We start from the raw sequence: 22,168 nt of genomic DNA, 5'->3' as shown, positions 1-22,168 counted from the left end.
CCATGGGACCTTTAATCCAATACATCTCTAGAGTAAGCGCTTGCAGACCCTTGAATGATTGCATCTGGTGGTATTGTGGGTCAATGCGAAGGGGAGTAAATGGGTTAAAGACCTACATATACTGTCGGATGAAGAAATATGGATGGACAGAGTGAATCATTTTTCATTGGATGACAAAATGAGTAGGGATGCGAAGATTATTTTTGGTGCCCATTGTTTATATCATAGACCTGAAAAGATGTGTACATTCTTTCGAGCTGTGATTGATAGTTGTTCCAGATGGAGTCTTGAGACGAGCACAGTAGTTCATGTATTCTGGGGATGCCCAGTCCCTGACACGTTTTGGGTAGGAATGAAGATAATGTTGAGGAGGGTGCTGTTAAAAAATCAAGTTATTAAAAAAGAGAATGTTAATTTCTAGTAATATGGCATCAAAAGATACTTAACGGAGTGAGGCAGCGTGGGGGAAAATGAGCAAAAACTGGAAAGCATGCCCACGATCACATTTAAACCATGGTGGACAGATTGAAATGTTAAATTTGAGTAAACCCTAAAATCCGCTGGAGCAGATTGCCTTTGCGGTCTGCTCTGGGGGATTTTGATAATTTCCCATTCGGGTTGGTATAGAATCCAGGCCGCTCCATTACTTTTTTAGCGCCCCCACTGGGAAAAGAGCAGTAAGGTCATCCACTGTGTACGTGCACAGAGGCTGTCTTTACAACAAATCGATAAAGGTTGTGCATGCTTTTTCTGTTCTAATAACAGATGTTTATACTCGAAGATTTGACCCTCTCTGACCCATCATAATGAGGTGGAGTCACAGTTGGCGTCCCCTCACAGAGCCTATTTTCCAATAAGTGCCCCTCTCCGTAAGTAGCATTGTGCTCAAAATGGCACAGGTGGGAGAAAACACTGGGTAGCTTTTTGCGGTGCATGCAATCTGTCGCCTCGAGGAAACCGAGGCTAGTAGAGATGTAAATGAATTCAAAACAGGCGTAAGATTACGCTGTTGTAGGCAGCGCCGGTGCAGCGGTTTTTGGCACCATAGGCGAAAGATAATATTGCCGGGCCCGCTACAAAACCCTTTTTTCCTGATTATACAGTTCCCTCAACCTAGATGTGTCCTCGCCACTTCACATGCATGTCTTGCCCAGCATGTTCACAATCTGCATTTTCTCCATCATGTTTTAGACTATTTCAGAACAAGGTAAAATTAAATCACTTTCTCTTGCAGACACAAAATATAATATACGGGCTGGATTACAAACTGTTGCCAGATCAGGAAGGATTAGCTATACAAATAGGCATAAACATGACAAATCTATGATATCAGTAGAATTGAAAATAATGACTCTTAGGGGGTCATTACACCTGGGCGCAAAGGGCTAACGGGCACCGGTAATGACACCGGTGTCGGTAATCCCTTTGCGCCCTATTCCGAGGTCCCTTTGCGAGTCCCTCCCTTAACGCCTGGTTGCCTGGTTTTACGAGGCGTTATGGATGGGACCCGCAAAGGGATACCGAGGTCAATAACGGTACCGCAATTTGCGGTACCGTTATTGACGCCCACCCATTGAGTCCTATGGGGGCTCAAATTGGCATGGGGAATGGCTTTTCAAATGGGGATTTACCGGTCCGGCAAAGGTCGGAATAGACCGGTAAGTCCCCATACCACCAAGACGGTGGTGGTACCGGTATTGGTGCTAGTCATGGTGCTAATAGCACCATGACTAGCACCAACCTCGGAATGAGGCCCTTAGACACCATCTTGCCACACTCCCCACCACCCCACAAACACGTGTGTGAAGTGAATCTGAGACAGTTTTCTGAGCTTTTGCATGCCACTTTATTTACATACAGTAGGCGTCTATTTAACGGCTGTTGGAAGGATGCTATTGCTTCCTTCCACCAAACCTCACTGTCTCTCTGTAAACACTCCCTATTTGGAGGTGGAGCTACCACTGGCTTTGCTTGCCAAATAGTGCCTCTGCCCTTCCTCTACCTGCATCAATTAAGTATCCACTAAAAAGAGTGACAGAAACCGCAGCTCCAGTCACTGAAGCTGAGAGGGCGTTAGCGGCTTTGGCTGTCAGTAATTGCTCTGCTAGCATTTGGTGATAGTCCACTGACATCCTCTTTCCAGATATCAGAGATGGCAGAAAAATACCCTTTACTAAACTGCATTCGGTTCCTTTGGTGTCTCAGAGAACAGGAGTGAGTCATCATGTGCCCTCCCCAAGCAGGTGGAAAGCACCATCTGGTGTTTCAGGAAATCCACTTGGTGACATTTCTTTAGCCAGGCTGATGAACACCAGTGGACTGCCATTAAAGGTAGATACAAAAATGGGTCAGTTACTCTGCCTCCTGGCCGGACTGCCGTAAGATGGAGTAAAGAAGTGGTGAAAACTCTGCTTTCACCAGGAGCTCACCAGGATTTCAGGGATTCAGTGAGCTGTTCAGCTGGGAGTTTTAACTATTTTTAATGTGCGAGTGTTCTTTAAAATGTCACATTTCTCACAAACTGCCCAAAGAAGGTCAGCATGGTGCATAAAAGTATTAATTGTGTGTTTCATAAATATGTGCCACACTGCTTCCTTAAAGGCAAGGTCTAGTAAAAAATGTTATTGTCCCAACGGGTCGGCCATGTTTTTTTAAGCCTAAGTGGCTCGATTTTAGAAAACTTTCCTATGGACCTTACCCTAGTTTTCGTCCATTAAACGCATGCGAAAACAAGCACCAGGGAGCCGCCATTTTCTGATAATCCTATCTTTTCCCCAATCGCCCTGGCTGACCTGCTTTTGCGGCACTAAATCAATTCCCCCGCCCCTGAGCCTGTCATCAGCAGACTCGTACCGCCCATTTCCCAACGCCAAAGCACGTCTCGTGTCAACATTCGCTGCGCTTCAGCTAATGACGTGTCGCCATGGAAATGGCAGGACGCCTCTCTCCTCAATAAGTATAAACAGACCGTTTCACAACAGACAGCAGCCGATTTTCGATTCCATTCCTCTCTCTGTGTTACTTTGAGTATTCTGTGACTCGTTTCAGTGCTCTGGTCAGCTACCTTCGCCGCTTGTAGCCCGTGTGAACAGATACCAGTACCACCGCTATCAATTATTTTAGTTTGTTTAACAAACAATGGCTACAATAATGCCCTACATGTACGAGCCCGAGTATACCGAGGAGGAACTAATGGAAAGGGAAGCACGCGAAAACGATGGGGATTCGGACGGCAGTTGGCAGGACGAATCAACAGATGAAGAGCCTGGGCCTAGTCGAATGGATGGCGTCTCCACCTGGTGCACATGCAATCGGTGCGAGCTAATGCCAACTGAGGACGAGAACTGCTGCTGCCGAGAAAACTCCGGATGCCTGGCCTACATTTCGGAAGGCAAGCCACGACCACAATGCATCACCGAGCTGCCAGACTTCAGGGCAGCCTGCCTCACACGAGCCGTGTTGAGAATAATGATGGTGCTTATGCACGAACTTCGAGCAACTGTTCGTCCTCGTAATCCGAGTAACGAGTAAGTATACTCTGCTTGTCATGCCACTCCTATTTCATGTTCTTCTACTATATCCAAAATTACATCTACATATCATTGTAACGCATGTAAGTCATTCAATAGTGTGCATTGTCTAGATAGCATTTGTCCGTGTAAAATGCCATTAGTTACAAGAATTGTCATTGACAACAAACGTTTATTAAACTTATCTGGGTCATTTAAAAACAGTTTGTTTCATTGCTTTTCACAGGTGGTACAGGGTGGTGGCCTATCGTTCCTTTACATGGTGGCTTCACGGGAGGCTTGGACACCGCGTTCGAAGAGTGATACCCGCCTGTGCCGTTCGTGCCATTAGAGAAACGTTCCCGAGTGACAGCGGTCAGTACAGGGGATTTTCTCTCGCTGTGCTGCAACTTGACCTGTATAATCTTTAAAGTCTTGTATTTTTGTGTCATGAAAATAAGATACAAAATAAAACACCACATATATTTTAACAACGTTTGTCTCGATTTTTTAAATGAATCAAGTGTGTCTCCATTCAAGGATGGACGTCAGACATCTGTGCTCCGAATGGGTGAAGGTCTGGTTGCTGTGAAGCAGGGTGGTCACTATGTATCTAAGCTAACATAACATATTCTCGATAATGCATGCACTAAATAACACTTGTTCAAAGTTTTTCAGTAGGTTATGTCTCTATAAAAGTCACACATATATCTATACTAACAATTACCATTGGATTATACAGGCCTTAGAGTCTTGACCACTATAATACACCGGTTCAAGTGTGGGTCTGTGCTCACAAGAATCTCCGGTATGTGGCATTTGTTATTGATAAGCAACGATATACTATCATTGATATAAAGGCGATATACTGTATATTGATATAAAGGCGGTTCGCGCCGGTGGATGCGCGCTGCATGGGGGGCTGTGACGGGCGCAAACGGCCAAGGTGCCAAACTACATGTACACTTCAAAAGGTGTCCCACGCCAAGGGGCCATCGGTCACATGGCCTCCTCAGACCCCGTGTCTCCAGGCAGGCCTCCCCTGAGGCAGGCCGCCCCCCTGCAATCCACATAAGTGTGTCTCCATTCAGCAGTCTTCCTGTGCCTTATCTGCACGCCCCAGGGCCATCCATCCCACCCCCCTCTATCAAAGGCGGTTCACACCCGGGGATGAGCGCTGTCATGGGGGGCTGTCCGGGGTGCGAAAGGCCAAGGTGCCAAACTGCATGTACACTTCAAAAGGTGTCCCACGCCAAGGGGCCATCGGTCACATGGCCTCCTCAGACCCCGTGTCTCCAGGCAGGCCTCCCCTGAGGCAGGCCGCCCCCCTGCAATCCACATAAGTGTGTCTCCATTCAGCAGTCTTCCTGTGCCTTATCTGCACGCCCCAGGGCCATCCATCCCACCCCCCCTCTATCAAAGGCGGTTCACACCCGGGGATGAGCGCTGTCATGGGGGGCTGTCCGGGGCGCAAAAGGCCAAGGTGCCAAACTGCATGTACACTTCAAAAGGTGTCCCACGCCAAGGGGCCATCGGTCACATGGCCTCCTCAGACCCCGTGTCTCCAGGCAGGCCTCCCCTGAGGCAGGCCGCCCCCCTAATACCACGACATACATACGTCATTCATTCACAAACACACCCCAGTTTCTAATACTTTAAAAACCACTCGATATGTCTCATGAGAACATCTTTGTGCTTTGCAAGTCAACTCTTGAACGTGCTACCTGGGAACCACTGAGATCTATGCTAATCTGCTCGTCGTCGTGCTATCCGTGAACTTCTGTGACCGCTTCGAGCATACCCATCAGTGCGCTACCTGTGGCCATCCACCTATTCTCCCGCAACATACTGCTCTGCTTGCTGAATCCAACTGTTTGTTGGTCAAGGTAAGGCCATGTATCCTGGTTATATTCGCAGATTTTTAAATTTCTATCTATTTTCGAGTAGAGTACACAATAGTGCTATGTTCATTGGTCTCATTGGTATTGACTTGAGTTTCCATTGCTATGCTATCAATAGATCTATTTATTTTCATCTGTGACTATTGTGATTGAATTGCATCCTTCGGGGGTCCAGTCAATAATGTTAGCATGTTTCCTTCTCCTGCAAGACAGAACATCCAAGGGACGAGTCACATGTTCAGATTTCAGTCACATCAATTATACATTTCTGCAACTTATGCAAATACTAAGCAGCACATAATGAACTGGTATAGTTCCTGCGACCAAAACAAACCTTGCATTGATCATTGTATGATTCATTTACTTTTGTATCAAATCTTTACTCTTGAAGATTGTATAATAATGTCGATATTTACTTTTCAGATTTATCAACAATGCCTGCATGTTCGATTAGCGGTTGCCCTTCGAAGACCCATGCGAAATCTGAAGGAACTACAATGCATGTATTCCCGAAAACTGTTGATCGAATAAGAGAATGGGTCAGACATTGCGGATATCCACTGGATAGTAGATGAGCTGGAAAGTAGAGTCCAACAAGTCTTAGAGGACAAGAGGGGTGATCGATACCGCATCTGCAGCCGGCACTTTTCCTTGGACATGTACACAACTTCTTGGGTAACAAAGAAGAATAAACGGCGAACGACACGGAAATCGCGCGAAAACGCTATTCCCACTCTATTCGTCCACATTCCGCCACCGGTGAGTCAAGTGTCCGGATTTAGCTTTCGGCCTTGCGGTAGTGTGTAGGTAGCCGAATGGATTAATTGATATTGTAGGTGTTCTATCCCTTGTAATAATTTCGATATTGATATGAGTGTATAGTTTTTTGAATAATGACATTTATCAATATATTCTTTTTCGATTTCATAACCCACAAACGCAATGTATATATATATGGGGACAGGGAACTGTGCTGTATTGAGCATTTTTCAAGTATTCTGTCGGCTTACATGGCTATTTTTAATATTGGCATTTCATTATCAATCATTAATTGACCTTTACAACTTCTTGACTATCCCTTGAATCTGAAGCAAGAACATTCTACATCCTTGACGTGGTCGCAGTTATCAACCACTTCTAGCGCATATCAGGTAATCTTACTAGGCTAATCCGCTACATACTTGTTTTATGCATGTCAAGTAATAGTTTTATTCTATCGTGTAATTATTTTACCGAATGTTTGGTTACTGCTTTCCAATTAATATACACCTTAGTTATCGTCCACTGGTGTTTGTTTTCAGTTATAATTAGTGTTATCCATACTAATGCAAGTACTGTCTTTCAGGGAGATGCTGAAGCGTCCGCCACATCTACAACATTTCTAGATGTTTTTCAACATCAGGAGGTATGGATACTGACAGCTCCACCGAGCGTCATCATCAGAGCTGGAATTCGTGTCGTTTGATTGTTCTACACAATGTTTCATTCGTGGTTAGCCGTTTATATGTACCTGTGCTGTCGACCCCAGGTGTGTGTTATGTTTTCACAATTGTAATCCTCACTAATGCAAGTACTATGTTTCAGGCAGTTGATGGAGCGTTAACCCCTGCACTTGATGCAGAGCCTGACATTCAAGTATACAAATCGGCGCAACAGCTTTCGGAAGTGCGCACTACATTTGCAACATCCATAGATATTCTTCAGCAGCACGAGGTATGGATAATGACAGCTCCATCATGCGTGATCATATAACGTGATTCCATTTGCTATACTTTCTTCCCTATTAACGCAAGTGCTGTGTTTCAGGGAGACGACGGAGCTTCCACCACAATCACAACATCTCATTTAGATGATGCAGATGTAAAGGAATCGTTGAAATAAGTCGATGAAATGTGATCATATTTGGATTTTCCTTGATTCTTTTGGACAATGCATCTTTCGCAGTTATCTCTTTATATGTACCTGTGCGTTCGACCCCAAGTGTGTGTTATGTTTCCAATATTGAAAACCATACTAATCCAAGTACTGTGTTTCAGGGAGACGACGGAGCTTCCACCACAATCACAACATCTCATTTAGATGATGCAGATGTAAAGGAATCGTTGAAATAAGTCGATGAAATGTGATCATATTTGGATTTTCCTTGATTCTTTTGGACAATGCATCATTTGCGGTTATCTCTTTATATGTACCTGTGCCGTCGACCCCAAGTGTGTGTTGTGTTTTCAATATTGAAAAGCATACTAATGCAAGTACTGTGTTTCAGGGAGATGCGGATGCCTCCTCTCCAATACAACCATTCATGGCAGTCCATGCAGAGCCAGAGGTATGGATACTGACAGTTCCATCGAAATAGATCATCACTGGTCGAATACTTGTCCTTTGATTTTTGCACACAATGTTTAAATTGTATTTGGCTATTGAGATGTACCTGTCTGTTCGTCCTCACGTGTGTTTTATGCTAACAATATTTTGATACATAGTAATGAAAGTACTATGTTTCAGGGAGACGATGGAGCCTTATTCCGTGCTGTCTATGCGGATACAGAAAATATAGTCCTTGCAGCGCAAGAGGAAGGGAGGACATGCGGAAACGAATCGGAGCTACAGCGTGCAGATGTTGAAGGTCGAGTTAAAAAAGTTGCAAAGAAAAAAAACCCAAAAAAGGTTAGTTACAAACAGTTCATAACTTTAAAAAAATGTTTGTGCTGGGGACTATTTTTTTTTTTTCCAGTCAATTCTACTACACTCCATCTTGTGTTTAAACTGAACATTCCTTTTCCAACATCTCCTCCAGTTACCCGTGGGAGTCAGAACTATACACACACAGACAGTGAAGCGAATGAGAGAGGTGGCTTGCCAGACAGTGTACACTATGGAGGAACTATTAATTGAGGCGAGGCGTGTTCAGGCTCGAGATGCTCATGTCCAATGGCCAGAACATGAATTAATTGTGTTTGGAGACTACAGCAAAGTTGCCTTGGACCATAGCTACAGTGCGACCGCACCACCACAAGAAGATGTTATTGAATGTATTGAAGATAGCTCTGAAGTAGTTGCAGATCAATTTACACAATCTACACCCGCCAAAAATTTGCCACCAAAAAACCTGTCGACATTGTTGTGTTCTCCCATCAATGTTGAAGTAATAGATGTTGAAATGACAGCGAATGAACCAGCCGCAGCATCCATAGACGCATCAGAACTTGATATCAGCAATATTACTTTCCAATGTGTTGAAATCTCCACAACGTCAAAGGCCGAAACAACGTTGACGCAGGATGACAGTCTAATGAAAGAGAGCAAATACATTGTATTCGACAGTTGTTTGATGGAAATTATAAGTATGCTGAAATGTGTGCATTCCATTAGAGGGAAAGTATGTGGGAAGCCATTGATTAATGTGACTCGTCAAATAAAAGGCAGTAACGTCAAAATAAATGCCGCCTGTAGATTAAATCATAGGTTCTCATGGTCTGCACAACCAATGCTGGGGAAAATGCCAGCAGGCAATCTACTGTGTGCAGCTGCATCACTTTTTAGTGGCTCCAGTTTTAGAAAGTTAGAGGCTTTCTTTCAGTTTGTGGGACTCCATTTCATTTCTAAAGCGCTGTACTACACATACCAACGTGATTATCTGTTTCCGGCCATTAGTGATGCTTCGAAAATTGAACAATTGTCTCTAGGAAGTACATTCGAAGGCAAACTATTCAGGCTAGCCGGCGATGGACAGTGCGACAGCCCTGGATTTTCTGCCAAGTACTGCACCTACCACTTTCAGGACATGGATAGTAAGAAAATTGTGAGTTTGGTGGTCGTGCAGGTAACACAATGTACATCGTCAGTGGCCATGGAGAAACTAGGTTTTATAAAATCAGTGGAATATCTACAATCGAGGGGAATGAACATCGACCTCATAGCCACGGATAGACACGTTTCAATTGCCAAGACAATGAGAGAGCAGTTCCCACATATTAAACATCAATTTGACGTATGGCATCTTGCTAAATCAATCAATAAGAAAATCTCGGCTGCAGGGAAAAAAAAGGTTTTGAAAGTATTTTGCAGTGGTCACATTCTATCACCAACCATCTTTGGTGGAGCTCAAAAACTTGTGAGGGGTCAGTGGAAATACTACTTGAAAAATGGCGGTCACTGATGCACCACTGTACCAACGTTCACCGCTGGACAGCAAATGAACATTTCCACCAATGTGAACATGGCCCTTTGTCCCCAGAGGAGGCACGGAAGAAGAAGTGGTTGATTCCATCTTCACCGACACACAAAGCCATTGAGAAGATTGTTTTCGACAAAACTCTATCAAGAGATTTGAGAGGACTGACAGAATTCTGTCACACAGGAGATTTGGAGGTGTTCCACAATATGTGCCTAAAGTACAGGCCAAAGCGCTTGCATTTTAGCTTTCGGGGCATGAAACATTGCACTCTACTAGTGGTCTTGGCCCATAACAGCAATGTCGGACGTGAACAATCTAGGACTAGGGGTAAAGTAAGGATGCCTCGCTACACTAAGGTGTTTTCAAAACAAAGTAAGCAATGGGTGATCAAACCAGTCTATGATGAAATGCAGTTCGACTTTGTGAAAGGCCTTATTGTTGCTGTGTTAGAGAAGCACAGATATGGAATTTTGGACGTTTCTGTGCAGAGCAGTGATCCATTGCCACCGAACATTGCGACTGTGCCATGCCCACCCGATGCACAGCTGATTGTGAAGTACAAATCCCGGTTTAAATAATTGCAATACGATTGTCTTTTTGTAAATAAATGTTATTGTACAGTGTACCAGTAAACCTAACCCCTACCTTCACCATCATGGGTGGCGAACAAGCTGGGTGTCATCTTTGAATTCTCTCTATTCACCTCACATATGTGTATGTATATATTTTTCTCATGTCTCATCTCATGTAAATGTAAATGCTGCGCACTGTTAACGGAAGGAAGGCTTGCGTATTGCAAATAATAAAACAAACAAACAAACAATAAATCTCACTTTTAACTCAACTCCTGTGGTACTTTATACTTTCACTGACCTTCCGCCAAAAATTAAATGTCTCAATTTGGGCTGCAAAGCTCGCAGACAACGGGGACAAAATTGGGGCACTTAGAACGCGCCAGCCAAGCGGGCCGTGGCATTTGGGAGAGAAGCCAGTTCGCATTTGCACATTGAGGCGCACTACATAGACGGATTCTAAACTTCAAGTTCTCATAGATGCCTATACTACGTGATGTTGCAAATAAAGAATGCGAAGGACAGCGCCCATATGAGGCCCACAAGTCGCACTGGAAGTATAAGGGTCTATTGTTTTTTGACCTTGAGACAGGGACCAGGCCGAAAGAACTACATTTGAAGGGAGTGCGCAATAACGTAAGAGACGATAAGGCAGAAAATTCAGAAACTAGACCGAGTTTCAGTTTTAGGTCAGTATACGAAAAATCATTGTTAAGAGCACGGTCCGTTTTACAGACTGCATTACGAAGAGACACAATGGAAATTTCAAATATAATGTAAGTAAATCTTTACACGCTTTTATACCGGAATGAAGATTTAATGAATGGATGCATGAATAAATGAATGAATGAAGAGCTAGGAAAAGCAAGTAAAACTGTTCGTAGTGGGCACATGGGCATGCAGGTCCACTGGTCTCACCGATCTCGCTCCTTGGCCCAGCCACTTTTCCCTGCACTATGGGGCTGTCTCTGTATCCTTCAGCCCCTTCTCCCGGCATTCACCTTGCACTTGCCACCAGCTGGCCCTATTATTTAATTTGCATCCAACTAACCTTGTACAGCCAATCCCCATGCGCAATCAGAAAGACACCTGGCCTAGTAGGATCGTTGTCTGTCTGCCCTTGTTCCCCACCTGCCTCGTCACGCCTAGTAACACTTGAGTATAGGCGCGTTACAAATGCCATATCATATATCATATCATTCCTCACGCATGTAGACTGTTGTTTATCATTGTGTGTTGGCCTCGATTTATCTTGTTACTTTTCGCATTGATTTTAGAACATACTCCATTGAACTACCCTTGCAAGCAAATAGTTTCTGATCGGCCGTAATAAATAAAATGAGTAATATTAATGAAGTTCGGCTAGCGAGACTAATTATCATTTTTTTGTTCTCATAACAGGTATTTGATCCCTTACTGCCACTGCCATCTGTTTGAGACACCGGCGGATGGATTCTTCAGCAGACACCTGCAGCTTCGTGTCAACCACTGGAGCACGATCACCATATTATGGGACGATCGCCAAGGGCCCACATGCCCTTACGCTGTACTAGTGGCTGGAAGCAACATATCAACCTTTAGGATGGACTAGTGCCTAGTTGATGGAACAGCCTTGCGGTTCACCATGCTTCCAAAGTGATTCTTTTTACGAAAATGAACACCCTGTGTACCATAAAGGAACAGCGCGTGACTCAAGATGAAACGGAACAGTTATTGCGGATACAGATAAAAGAAAATAAATGGCTTCCGGAGTTCATATGTCAATTGCTGAATATTCTCTAAACATTTAATGTCAAATAAATGTACTTTACCAAATGTACCGTGTTGCTGTTTCATTTTAAAGTACAGTTTCATATTCCGAATTGTGGCGCGCTGTGTTGTGAGTTAAACTGTGTTGGTTTCCGGGTTCTGTGTGGAGTCGCGCAGAAGACGACTGGGCGCGTTTGCCTACGCAGCACAGTAACGTCACGGGGAGAGGTGGGGTATATGAATGTTTTGATAATGTCAGGCTCAGGGGCGGGGGAATTGATTTAGTGCCGCAAACGCAGGTCAGCTAGGGCGATCGGGGAAAAGATAGGATTATCAGAAAATGGCGGCTCCCTGGTGCTTGTTTTCGCGTGCGTTTAATGGACGAAAACTCGGGTAAGGTCCATAGGAAAGTTTTCTAAAATCGAGCCACTTAGGCTTAAAAAAACATGGCCGACCCGTTGGGACAATAAAAATTTTACTAGCCCATGCCTTTAACATAAGAAACATGCTTAAAAAAATGTGTAAGGCTTTTATGCATGTTTCTTACGTCACGCCCCAATTTCATCCATTTGTATGGCGGAGAGGAGGTGCGGAAAGCAACTTGAATTTCTGCTGTCTCCCTGCCTCTCCGTCATACAAAAGCATCTGCATTTGCACCGGCATGGACTTTCATTGAGATCCCTATGGAGTCTGTCTGCTTTATGCACTAGCATAAAGCATGCAGACACTATTGGGATCCATAGTACACAATGCCTGCCACTAAAAGGTACAGTAGTGGCACAAACAGTGCAACTGTTATGCACACACAGAAAAGACAAATGCAACAGAAGTAGAAACTTCCGTGACATACAAGAAAGGTACAAAATGGATATAAGAGCAAGATACCCTCGCCCAAAGAACAGGAACCACATAGGGAGCAGAATTCAAAGTTTCCATCACACAGTGGACAGATACAACATGTGCAGCAACAAGTTACTATCACACACCAAACATGTATAGCATGGGAAGCAGCAGGTCCAAATTCCCTCACAAGCACCCATACGTCACAGGCTAGGAAGCAGTGCTGCATAGTTTTCAGAAGTACACGACTTGTTTACAAATACAGCACACAAAGTTACTATATGCATAGTACCAGCACAGGCTTCCCTCATAAATAGAACAGGTACAGGCACAGCTTAGGCAAAACCAGCACAGGCTTTCCTCAAACAGGTACACCATAGACCAGACTATTGCAAGTTTTCCTCAAAATCCATCAGGAACCGTATGGGTAGGGACAGTGGACGCTTTCCACAAATAGATACGGCATGTGAAGGGTCACTACACTCTTCCGCAACAACCAAGCATATGCACAGCATGGGCACTGTTAGTGTAACATTCCATCTCAAACAAATACAGCATTTATACAACAAGAGTAAACTTCTCTCACAAACGTTTCAGGATGGTCAAAAGTCACCTCACAAAAAGTCAATGCAAGTGTCCCTCGCAAAACCTCAGGTACAGAGTGGACAAGCCAGTGCATGCTTACCTCACAAGTGGCTACAAGTACAGCATGCATACGTCTATTATATGTTTACCTAGCAAATGGGAATGTGGACAGCATGTGTAGGTCCAGACAAGTTTCCCAGACTGCTACTCATACAGCATGCCAGGCAGAGCATGGCCCGTGCAAACAGGCACTCACACAGCTTGCAAGGGCCAGTGTAAGCTTCCCTCACAAATATACACAAGTGCAACATTAGCAGAGCAACAGATTGCAAGGGCCTGTGCACATGTCACTCAAATTGGTACATTTCTGGTATAAACAGGATGAGTGTAAGCTTCCCTCACACACGGGTATAGGTACAGCATGTGCAAGACCAGTACAGGTTTCCATTCTAAACTAGTACAGGTACAGTATGCTCAGAGCCAGGCACCATCCTTCAGCAGACAACCTGCACAACATAGGCCGTGACAGTGTAAGTTTTGCCTGGAAAGAACAGGTACAGCATGAGCTTGGGATCCATGCATCCTGCTAGGTTCCATGTTTGTGTATAGCTCCTCTTTTATATGATGCTCTTACCCAATGAACAGCTCCTATAAGTGACTGTGTGTTGGCTGCGGAGTGGGGCAGGTACAGTGGGTGCACTGTGCAAACACACACACCCCCCCCCCCATTGTTTTCACTCCCAAATCTACCCAGGATGCCAACTGGGCAATCTCAGGCTAGCCAATGCGGTGGGAAGGGACAGACAGAGAGCACGTTCTAAGACTGCAGGGTAGTGCAGTTTGGCCGGTGCATGTGCATGGCAGGCAAAGGGCCATCAGTGTCCTCTATGTTTAATAGCACCCCCATCTGATTATTAGTTGTGCCAGCCCCGATTTTCAGTGCCATCAATTTGGAAGGTGAGACCTTCTTTTTCCTCATCAAATTGCTAGTATGACCTTACATATTGTCCAATGTGTTTAATACTTTTCACAGTAAGTTTAAAGTTTGACCACATTTTAACATCAGAAGACCCACATAAAACATTGATAGGTTTAGTGCTCTGCATTTACCCCGAACATGACAATATTCTCAGCCAGCATGCTTATCTTGGATTTATAACCACCACTGGATATAAATGTACAAGGGCAGCAAGGCTTAGCCAATACAGTTCAGTACTGATTTGAAAGTAAGCACAGACAATTGCAAATTAATTGGGCATCTTAGTCAACTGTCCAAGAAATGCCAGATAATGCTTGCAGCTGTGCATTCATCCAGATATAAAGAAATTCAACTTTCAAATAGCGTGTGTGCCCAGAAAAGGTCTTGAGAGCAAAAGCTGCAATAAGTCGATTGTCGGGTCGGTACTCTGAGTCAGCCCTTCCAACATTGCTTCAAAATTTATATCTATCAGGTTGTTCATGCTAATGAAAATGTTTCCAAGTAAATGTGCTGCAAGCACAACCCACTTTGATCTATTCTGAGATTATGTGGATAAGGCACTATAACGCTTTTCTGCTGAATTTGCCCGAGGCCGCAAAACCCACCCAATCTCCCTCCTGCTCCTACCTGTGAGGTGTACTTCGCCTTGGCCCATGCTCTGCAGCCAGAAGTTCCAGGATTGCTCTACCATGGCTTTTAACTCAGGTGGGATTGCACTGTGCATGACCATGTTGTTTCATCAACATTTTCTCCTACTAAGGCACTGTGCTTTTATATGAGACAGACTATGTACTGTGCTGCTCAAAAACATGGATCAAAACATCATATTTGTTTCTATCGAATTTCTACACAGTTCATCAGAAAAAAAGTAGGGGGAAAGGGGAAACCCCTTGCCCCCCGCAGCCCTTCCCTCCTCACCCCCCACCTTAAGTAATACCCCAACCCCACACCCCCTCTATTTTGTCAATTAACTTTGTGTAAATTCGATTAAAAACATTTGTTAATTTGTGACTCTCTTTATTTTTCTTTGATGTTTTGGTATGATCCCCCAAAAACATGTGTCAATAGGCAATGGCCACCCTTCCACTGTCATGGTGGAGACTTCTAGAAATGTGAGCAAAGTGATTTGCAGCATGGCACCTGCTAATTGCTGGAAGACATTTTGTTGCTACTTTAATTCAAATTGGCTTACTTCTCTTTTGTAATTCATGAAAGCAGAGGTGGAAAGCTGCCCTTTGGTGCCCCTTTTGGGCAAGCACCATAGGCAGCCGCCTAGTTTACCGAGTGCTTGCTCCACCGGCCTTTGTTGGAGGTCTGGAAAAGGTTGGCTTGATGGAGTAAGTAAGCGTTTGTTGATGCATGTTTTATTATTTTAAACACATTTTTGTAAATGTTGTTATTCTGAGGGCTGCAAGCCTTTACCTTTTAATTAAAACAGAAACACAATTATTATAATAATAGTTTACAAATTCTTTTGTTTTTTTGCCTTTTATTTTCCCCAGCACTCCTGGTTACATCTTTGGAAAGCGCATTATGCTGTTCCTGTTCCTGATGTCTCTCGCCGGGATAATCAACTTCTTCCTTGTGCAGTGGTTTGGAAGCAACTTTGAAGTCTACTTAAAAATGATCAGCAGCACCATCTCTCCCCTTCTCATCATTGCTTAATTCCAATGTATCGAAAGTGTCTCTAAACAGCTAATGATTTTATCAGCCCAAGCGCTTAGTTATCAAAGCTGGCATTCTTGTTGGAAGCTCCAGTAGGGAATAAGCGGTCACAGTGGATGCACTACTGTTTCCACCCAAAAGGTGCATCAATTGGGAACAGGTTTGAGGCTGATTTGCCTGGGAGTGTGGAATCTTGTAATAATAATATGTCTTCTTATATAGCGCTTCATGCTGGATTCCTAACCCTTCTAAGTGCTATAATAACAGATGTTGTTATTATCTCAGGTAATATTATTGCCTCTGTTTGTCTGTGCAACCTCTTTGGGTGTAACGGTTCACTTGTCTGCCATTGAACAGCATAACATTACAAGGAGTTCATTTTCTGAAAAATCTAACTAAATGCAGTGATCTAATTGTAATATATTCTTAATATATATTTAAACAAACATAGATGCTTTGTAAACCCATTGCTTGACTCTGCCCCGTTTCACCTTTTCATGCTCTTCTGCACTTTGCTTCCATAGCTACTCTCTCCATTAATCAATACTCCATGTAAAATTCCTTCCTTTTTCAAGAAAGCTTCTATTCTCATTCTTCAAAAGTAACCATCCTTCATGGCTAACTATCCCTCCATTTCACTCTCTCTCCTACCCTTTCTCCTCTGGCTTTTGTCATGCATACGTTTCAGAATCTGCATATTTTGACATCTACAACTTTCTGACCCCGGCCATAATGAGCAAGCCACTATCCTCCCTTTGTTTGACCTTGCTGCCACCTACAGTATGGGTATCCACTCCTTACACTCATCTCAACTTTCCTGGTTTACCTCCAGCTGATCCACTTGCTCTTTTTTAACTTCCTAGTCAATAAAATCTCCACTCCCAATGTTAAATCCCCACAACTCTTGCACTGTTATTGTTACTGCTCCCTCCTATTTTACTTTAAACATCCTTACTCTGTGTTGTCATTTCCTTTTTACGGATTCCAGTAATGTGTCTTCATGATGGTTTGAAAATCTGTCTCTCCCTTATTTCCTTTATTGGTTTTTTCCACTCTCATTACCAGACATCAAAGTGGGCGGGAAATAAAGGATAGAACGTTCCCTTAATTTTGGGGGAAAACCACTATCCTTCCTTTACTTTAAGTCACCCAGGTCACCATACGAGTATAGCAAGAAAGTGCACTTTTATTTTTTCTTTTTTTCTTTTTTTTTTACCTCTTCCCTACTAGGGATTCGAACCAGGACTCTGCCAGTAACAACTCAGTATCCTGGCTCACTGTGCTATCTCACACGGTGTTGAATTGAGATTATTTATGTGAATAGACTGCTTTGGACATAATGCCCATTCGCGCTGAATTGCTGCTGCGTTCTGTGCAGTTAATGGGAGGGGCTGTATGAATATAGTCCTGGGCATGTCCCTTAAGAGTTGCGAATGGCGTGTGATTGCAAAGGGCAGGGTACATGAAGCTGCATGCTGGGGGGACATTGATTGACACTGATGGTGGTCATTTACAATAATTTCTTTCACTGTGCTTTCTATAGACTTGATAGTAGTGCTGTAAAACACAGTGTTGTAGGGCGGAGTGGACGAAAGGCAGCACCCAGGTATGGTGTTTGAATTGGAGGTGGGGGGATGAGAGTGAGTATTGGGTCTGCTGGGCAGTGAAGGGGCCGGACAGATGGGAACATAGTTCCACTACTTTTGTTTATTACACTTTGACCCCGGCTCATAAAACCCTGTCTGTCTGATGTCTGTTCATTGATGCTCTCTGCTTTTTCTCTATTAACCTTGCTAAAGTGGTCCTTTCCTTCTTCCCTTGTGCTTTCTGCTGTTTCCCTGCTATTGCCTGCTCTGTACCCCTCCTACTTTCTATCCCCCTTGACCCTGCCGCCTGCAGCCTAGAAATAGAGTGAAAACCTTTTCCTCCCGTTTTTAAACTTGGCTCACACTGCAGGTCCCAGCGACAGAATTATCATCAGGTCACTCTTTTCCTCCCGGCTGAATTAGCACATTTCTCCCCAATGACATATTATGCTTTTTCATCTTGATTACTAAAACTCTCTTCTTCTTGGTCTGCCACGCCACTTCAAACGTTAAAAAGTCTCTTGCTCGTTTCATTTCCAACTTTCCAGTTTGTTTTATTCTTTCTCTTTACTCAAAGTGCAATTTTCACAATAATGTTTTCACAATGTATTTGAATAGTGTTTAAACCAACTCAGGTGCACGTTCCTACACACCTCTTGTATCCCTTATACTCCTGTTCTTGCTCTTTCTCTTATTTGACCTACCCAACACCAACTTCTAACCTCTCCTCCTCCTTTGGTTCTATGTGATATTTCCGCTTTAGGAAGGCCACCCATCAAAAAGACTGATTTATTTTCAGTTTTTGTGCAGCCTTCAAAAGCCGAAGTATCACATTACTGGGTCGATTTCACCCTCCCCCAAACCCCTCCAAGAAGCCGTTCCCCTCCCAGCCCCACCATCTCCTAGAAATTGGAGGTTTTCACCACCCAAACCCCCTTTCCTCCCCCACCTCCCTATCCCCATAGCATTCCCACTCAACCCCCACCACAGACGCACTGATCCAGACACACAAACATGCAAACACACTCATGTTTACCTGCTCCCCCACCCTCCTTTCCACACACCACAAACATTCCCTCTCCTCCCCCACAGACACAATCAAACACACACAAAATCCTTAAAACACCTCGGGCACCCGCGTCTCCCCTCTTCCGGCCGACACGTTAGCCTCTGAGCGCACTCGTATGCGTCACTGGGCATGACAGTTCGGTTTAGAAAGAATGCGTGAATCAGTCTCCGAGCAGTCTTTTTTTATTTGTTTATTCGTATTCCATTTCCTCTTTTTCCTCCTTCTCTTTGGAATATCTCCCTATTAATCTTAACAAGCCTTTTTTGCCCATAATGGTAGTCTCTCACGATTATAGCATGGCCGTTTCTTTCTTATGGTCTCACCCTTTGCTGCCTACTGCTGCTAAGCTTACAATCAAAATGTTTTACTCCATATGAACTGGCTGCAGCAATTTTAGGGTAGTAATGTGTCTCAAATTTGTCTGTAGCACTTTTATTTTCATGAGGTGAATTCTTGTGAAAAGCTTCAATAAACCCTGAGATAGAAAGGCATCTAACAAGACTCCTTAATTGGGTTTCGGCCGCTGAATGTATAGTTGGCAACACCCAGTGGACCAAAATCTATTGTTATGGATCATAGTAGAGTTAGGAGTCATTATGGCTTGAGATAGTCACTCTCTCATTTATACAATCCCACCCCGCAGCTCTGGACAAGGAGCAGACTGTAAGGTAGTCAAAAATCGAAATATATTTAAAATATAATGCAACTTCAACCAACTTGTTCTCCACCTTTAAACTATGGAGATCAAAACAATATAGGTATAACTCCAAAACCAAGTCATCTATGATCAAATGTCCCTGCCTATATGAATCTTGCTTATTATAAGTCCGCGTTTAACAATCTGGTTGTCTCTCGCCGGGTACTAATAGGCATTTTAAACATTTCTCTTTCACATTGACTTCAATCTAAATACCAAAAAATGTTACAAGTGTTTAGACATAAGGCAAGTGTGTTTAAAACATTTGATTTTTTCCAGCATCAAGTAAGGATGATATCAGAGAAAAAAACACTTAAATCAATACTTTGTGGTATATACACAATCATGCACCCTCCCCACCACCATGCAGTTGTGAGGAAGTGGATGTATTGGCTGTGTGTAGGTCATTCAATGTAGATAATGGCCAGCTTAATTGGACTCCTCCAGGATTACATTCGGAACTGCTTTCAAGGATCTGTTCACCCTGTTCTGAACCCACTAGTGTGGAATACCCTCAGAATATTTGGGTAAAGCTTTTACAAATCAAGCATGTGTGACTCTCCCTAACATTAATATGTTACTTGCAGTCGGTACTTGTGTGAGTGGGTATGTGAGACTGTTAATACAGATAAATATGTAGCTTTAGATTCACATGAGTGTACTGTTTTCAAGCTACTTGTAAGTGCAACTTTTCAATGTATGTGATTTTCAGCCTGCACAACTATAGTGCATCTGTATGTGTGGTTTTCAGCCTGCCTGTATTTTCGGGCTGAAATGTACTAGTCTCTTGTAAAATGTACAATATTAAAGACCCAACTTTCCTTCCAAATTACACCTGACTCTGTCTGTGCTTCTAAGCACAACGTACTGCAGGAGTTTGCACTCTGCACAATTCTTAATAAATAGAATGAATTCTCTCAGCATACGTTTTGTTGCACAGACATCTGATCTAAGACTATGGCTTTCCCTGGCTGCATTAAATGCATGATGTCACTCTAGGCAATAGCAATTTGCATTTACACTATGGCCCAACATGACTCTACACCGGTTTAAGCCACTACTCATATTTCAAATTATACTTAGCTTTACAAAAGAAATTCCACAGTACACTGGCACCAAAATGTATTGCATTTTAAATGTGGTGTTTCAATACAAAGTCGATTAGAACTGAAGAATAACATTGCACTTTGTATTTAATATATATACAGGGGAGCACAGGCTTCCTTCTCTCAGTACACTGGTCTCCCATCTGCCTATGGTTAATCCTTCTGTTCTCCAATCTCCTTCGTTATTAATCCTTCTTCATTAATCAGTCCCTATCTCCTTGTGCATCAAAGTATATACCTTACTAGTCCCACTTTTGCCTTGTGACATTGGTGTTGTTTCCCAGTGACAAAGGTGGGAGGGGAAACTACTCATGTTGCAAAGATGCTAATTTTGTTTTTGGACATACCTCTGGTTATAAACTTGTGAGATTAATGAAATTAATGTTTTCAGATTCTGCAAGTCGAGGCACACATTTCAAAAATGGGTGGATGGCATTTCAATCATTTTTTAAACACTTATGAGGTTTTGACTATTTTCATAAATTCAAAATGTGGTAACCCCTATTTATATTATATATTATTATAGATATTACTCCTAGCTACAATGTATTCAAATTTGGTGTCAATCCGAGCCAGCACTGTGACTGAGTGATCAATTTAATGATTAAACATTTAATGTGAGTTTTTCCCTCATGTTAATGAGAATGAGGTTTTCTAATGTGTAGTTGCTGATGTTCTCTACCAGGTGGCAGTGCCGGTGCATCATCTACATATTCCTTTTCCCACTTAGAGCAAACATTTTTGTCTGTGGATAGAATTTCTTTAATTTTCCCTTTAAGTATTCAGAGCAGAAGGCCCATTGATGTGCTTATGTTCATTGAATCTTTCTTGACTCTTTGCTAATGGAGTTTTGATGAGCCTATGGGAAATTAAATATGTGACAGTTTCTCTTTGAAACCTAAACCATAATACCTATTAAAACATCTGGACTGGACTCTCTATGTGTTATTATTAGACTTCCCCAAGATGGGTAGGCCTGGAAATGTAAACACACAAAGGGTCTGATTTACAAAGACCTCCTACAAATAGAGCATTCTATTGGAAGATGCTTTGTAAATCAGACCCAAAGTGTTTCAAGTTCTGATCTAAGTGGTTTCCAGACTTCCCCCTTTTCAACATGCATGACAAAGCAGAAATGAAACTTAAATGATGCTCCAGTGTTGTTCTTGCATTTCAGATACCTCTGCACTTTTAATCAGTGGAATTCTACAATAATGTTTCCAATAAGCCTTACACATCTTTATGAATTTGTTACTTCAGTCACTGAATATACTGCAGTTTTCAATATCACACAATTGTAATTTGGATTTCCAGTGCTTGATATTTTAGGCTCAGGAAATCACACACCACTGAAATGGCCTTTATCACTGTTAATCTGTGCATTCAATAACATACATTAAAGATACACATTTAATAGGAAATACATTTCCAGTATACATTCATTGGGTTTCTGTATTCCTCAGGATGTGAATGCACTCCAAGACATGGTTCTTGTTCAGTTCTGGACCTTGTCTTGGTAGTTTTACATAAAGAAAGCTGCTGTTTAAATACACTTAATTCCAGAAATTTCATCAACATCAATAAGGCAACGTTGAATAAATGTTTTGGTACTGTGATATATTGAGTTTCACTAAATACAGTTCTCATATTCTTCAGCTCTGCTAAGCCAGTCTTTGACTATTGTGAAATCATATACACAACATTGGAATAGGTATTGCACACACATGCAACCC

The 22,168-nt window shown here is 42.9% G+C and overlaps 1 protein-coding gene across 1 annotated transcript in view; it reads left to right on the top strand.

Moving 5' to 3' along the window:
- ALOX5AP (arachidonate 5-lipoxygenase activating protein) overlaps positions 1-21,369 on the top strand; it is a 261,164-nt gene extending 239,795 nt beyond the window's left edge. The window contains exon 5 of the mRNA XM_069639513.1: positions 15,815-21,369. Within this exon, the coding sequence (XP_069495614.1) occupies positions 15,815-15,977 (163 nt within the window). The 3' untranslated portion in view covers positions 15,978-21,369. The remainder of the gene's footprint in view (positions 1-15,814) is intronic.
- Positions 21,370-22,168: the final 799 nt, after the last annotated feature.

This window comes from Ambystoma mexicanum, chromosome 7q (assembly GCF_040938575.1).
Source record: "Ambystoma mexicanum isolate Mex_15411 chromosome 7q, UKY_AmexF1_1, whole genome shotgun sequence".
NCBI lineage: Eukaryota > Metazoa > Chordata > Amphibia > Caudata > Ambystomatidae > Ambystoma > Ambystoma mexicanum.
Note: the sequence above shows the minus strand (reverse complement) of the source record. Positions and strands in the feature narration are given on the sequence as shown.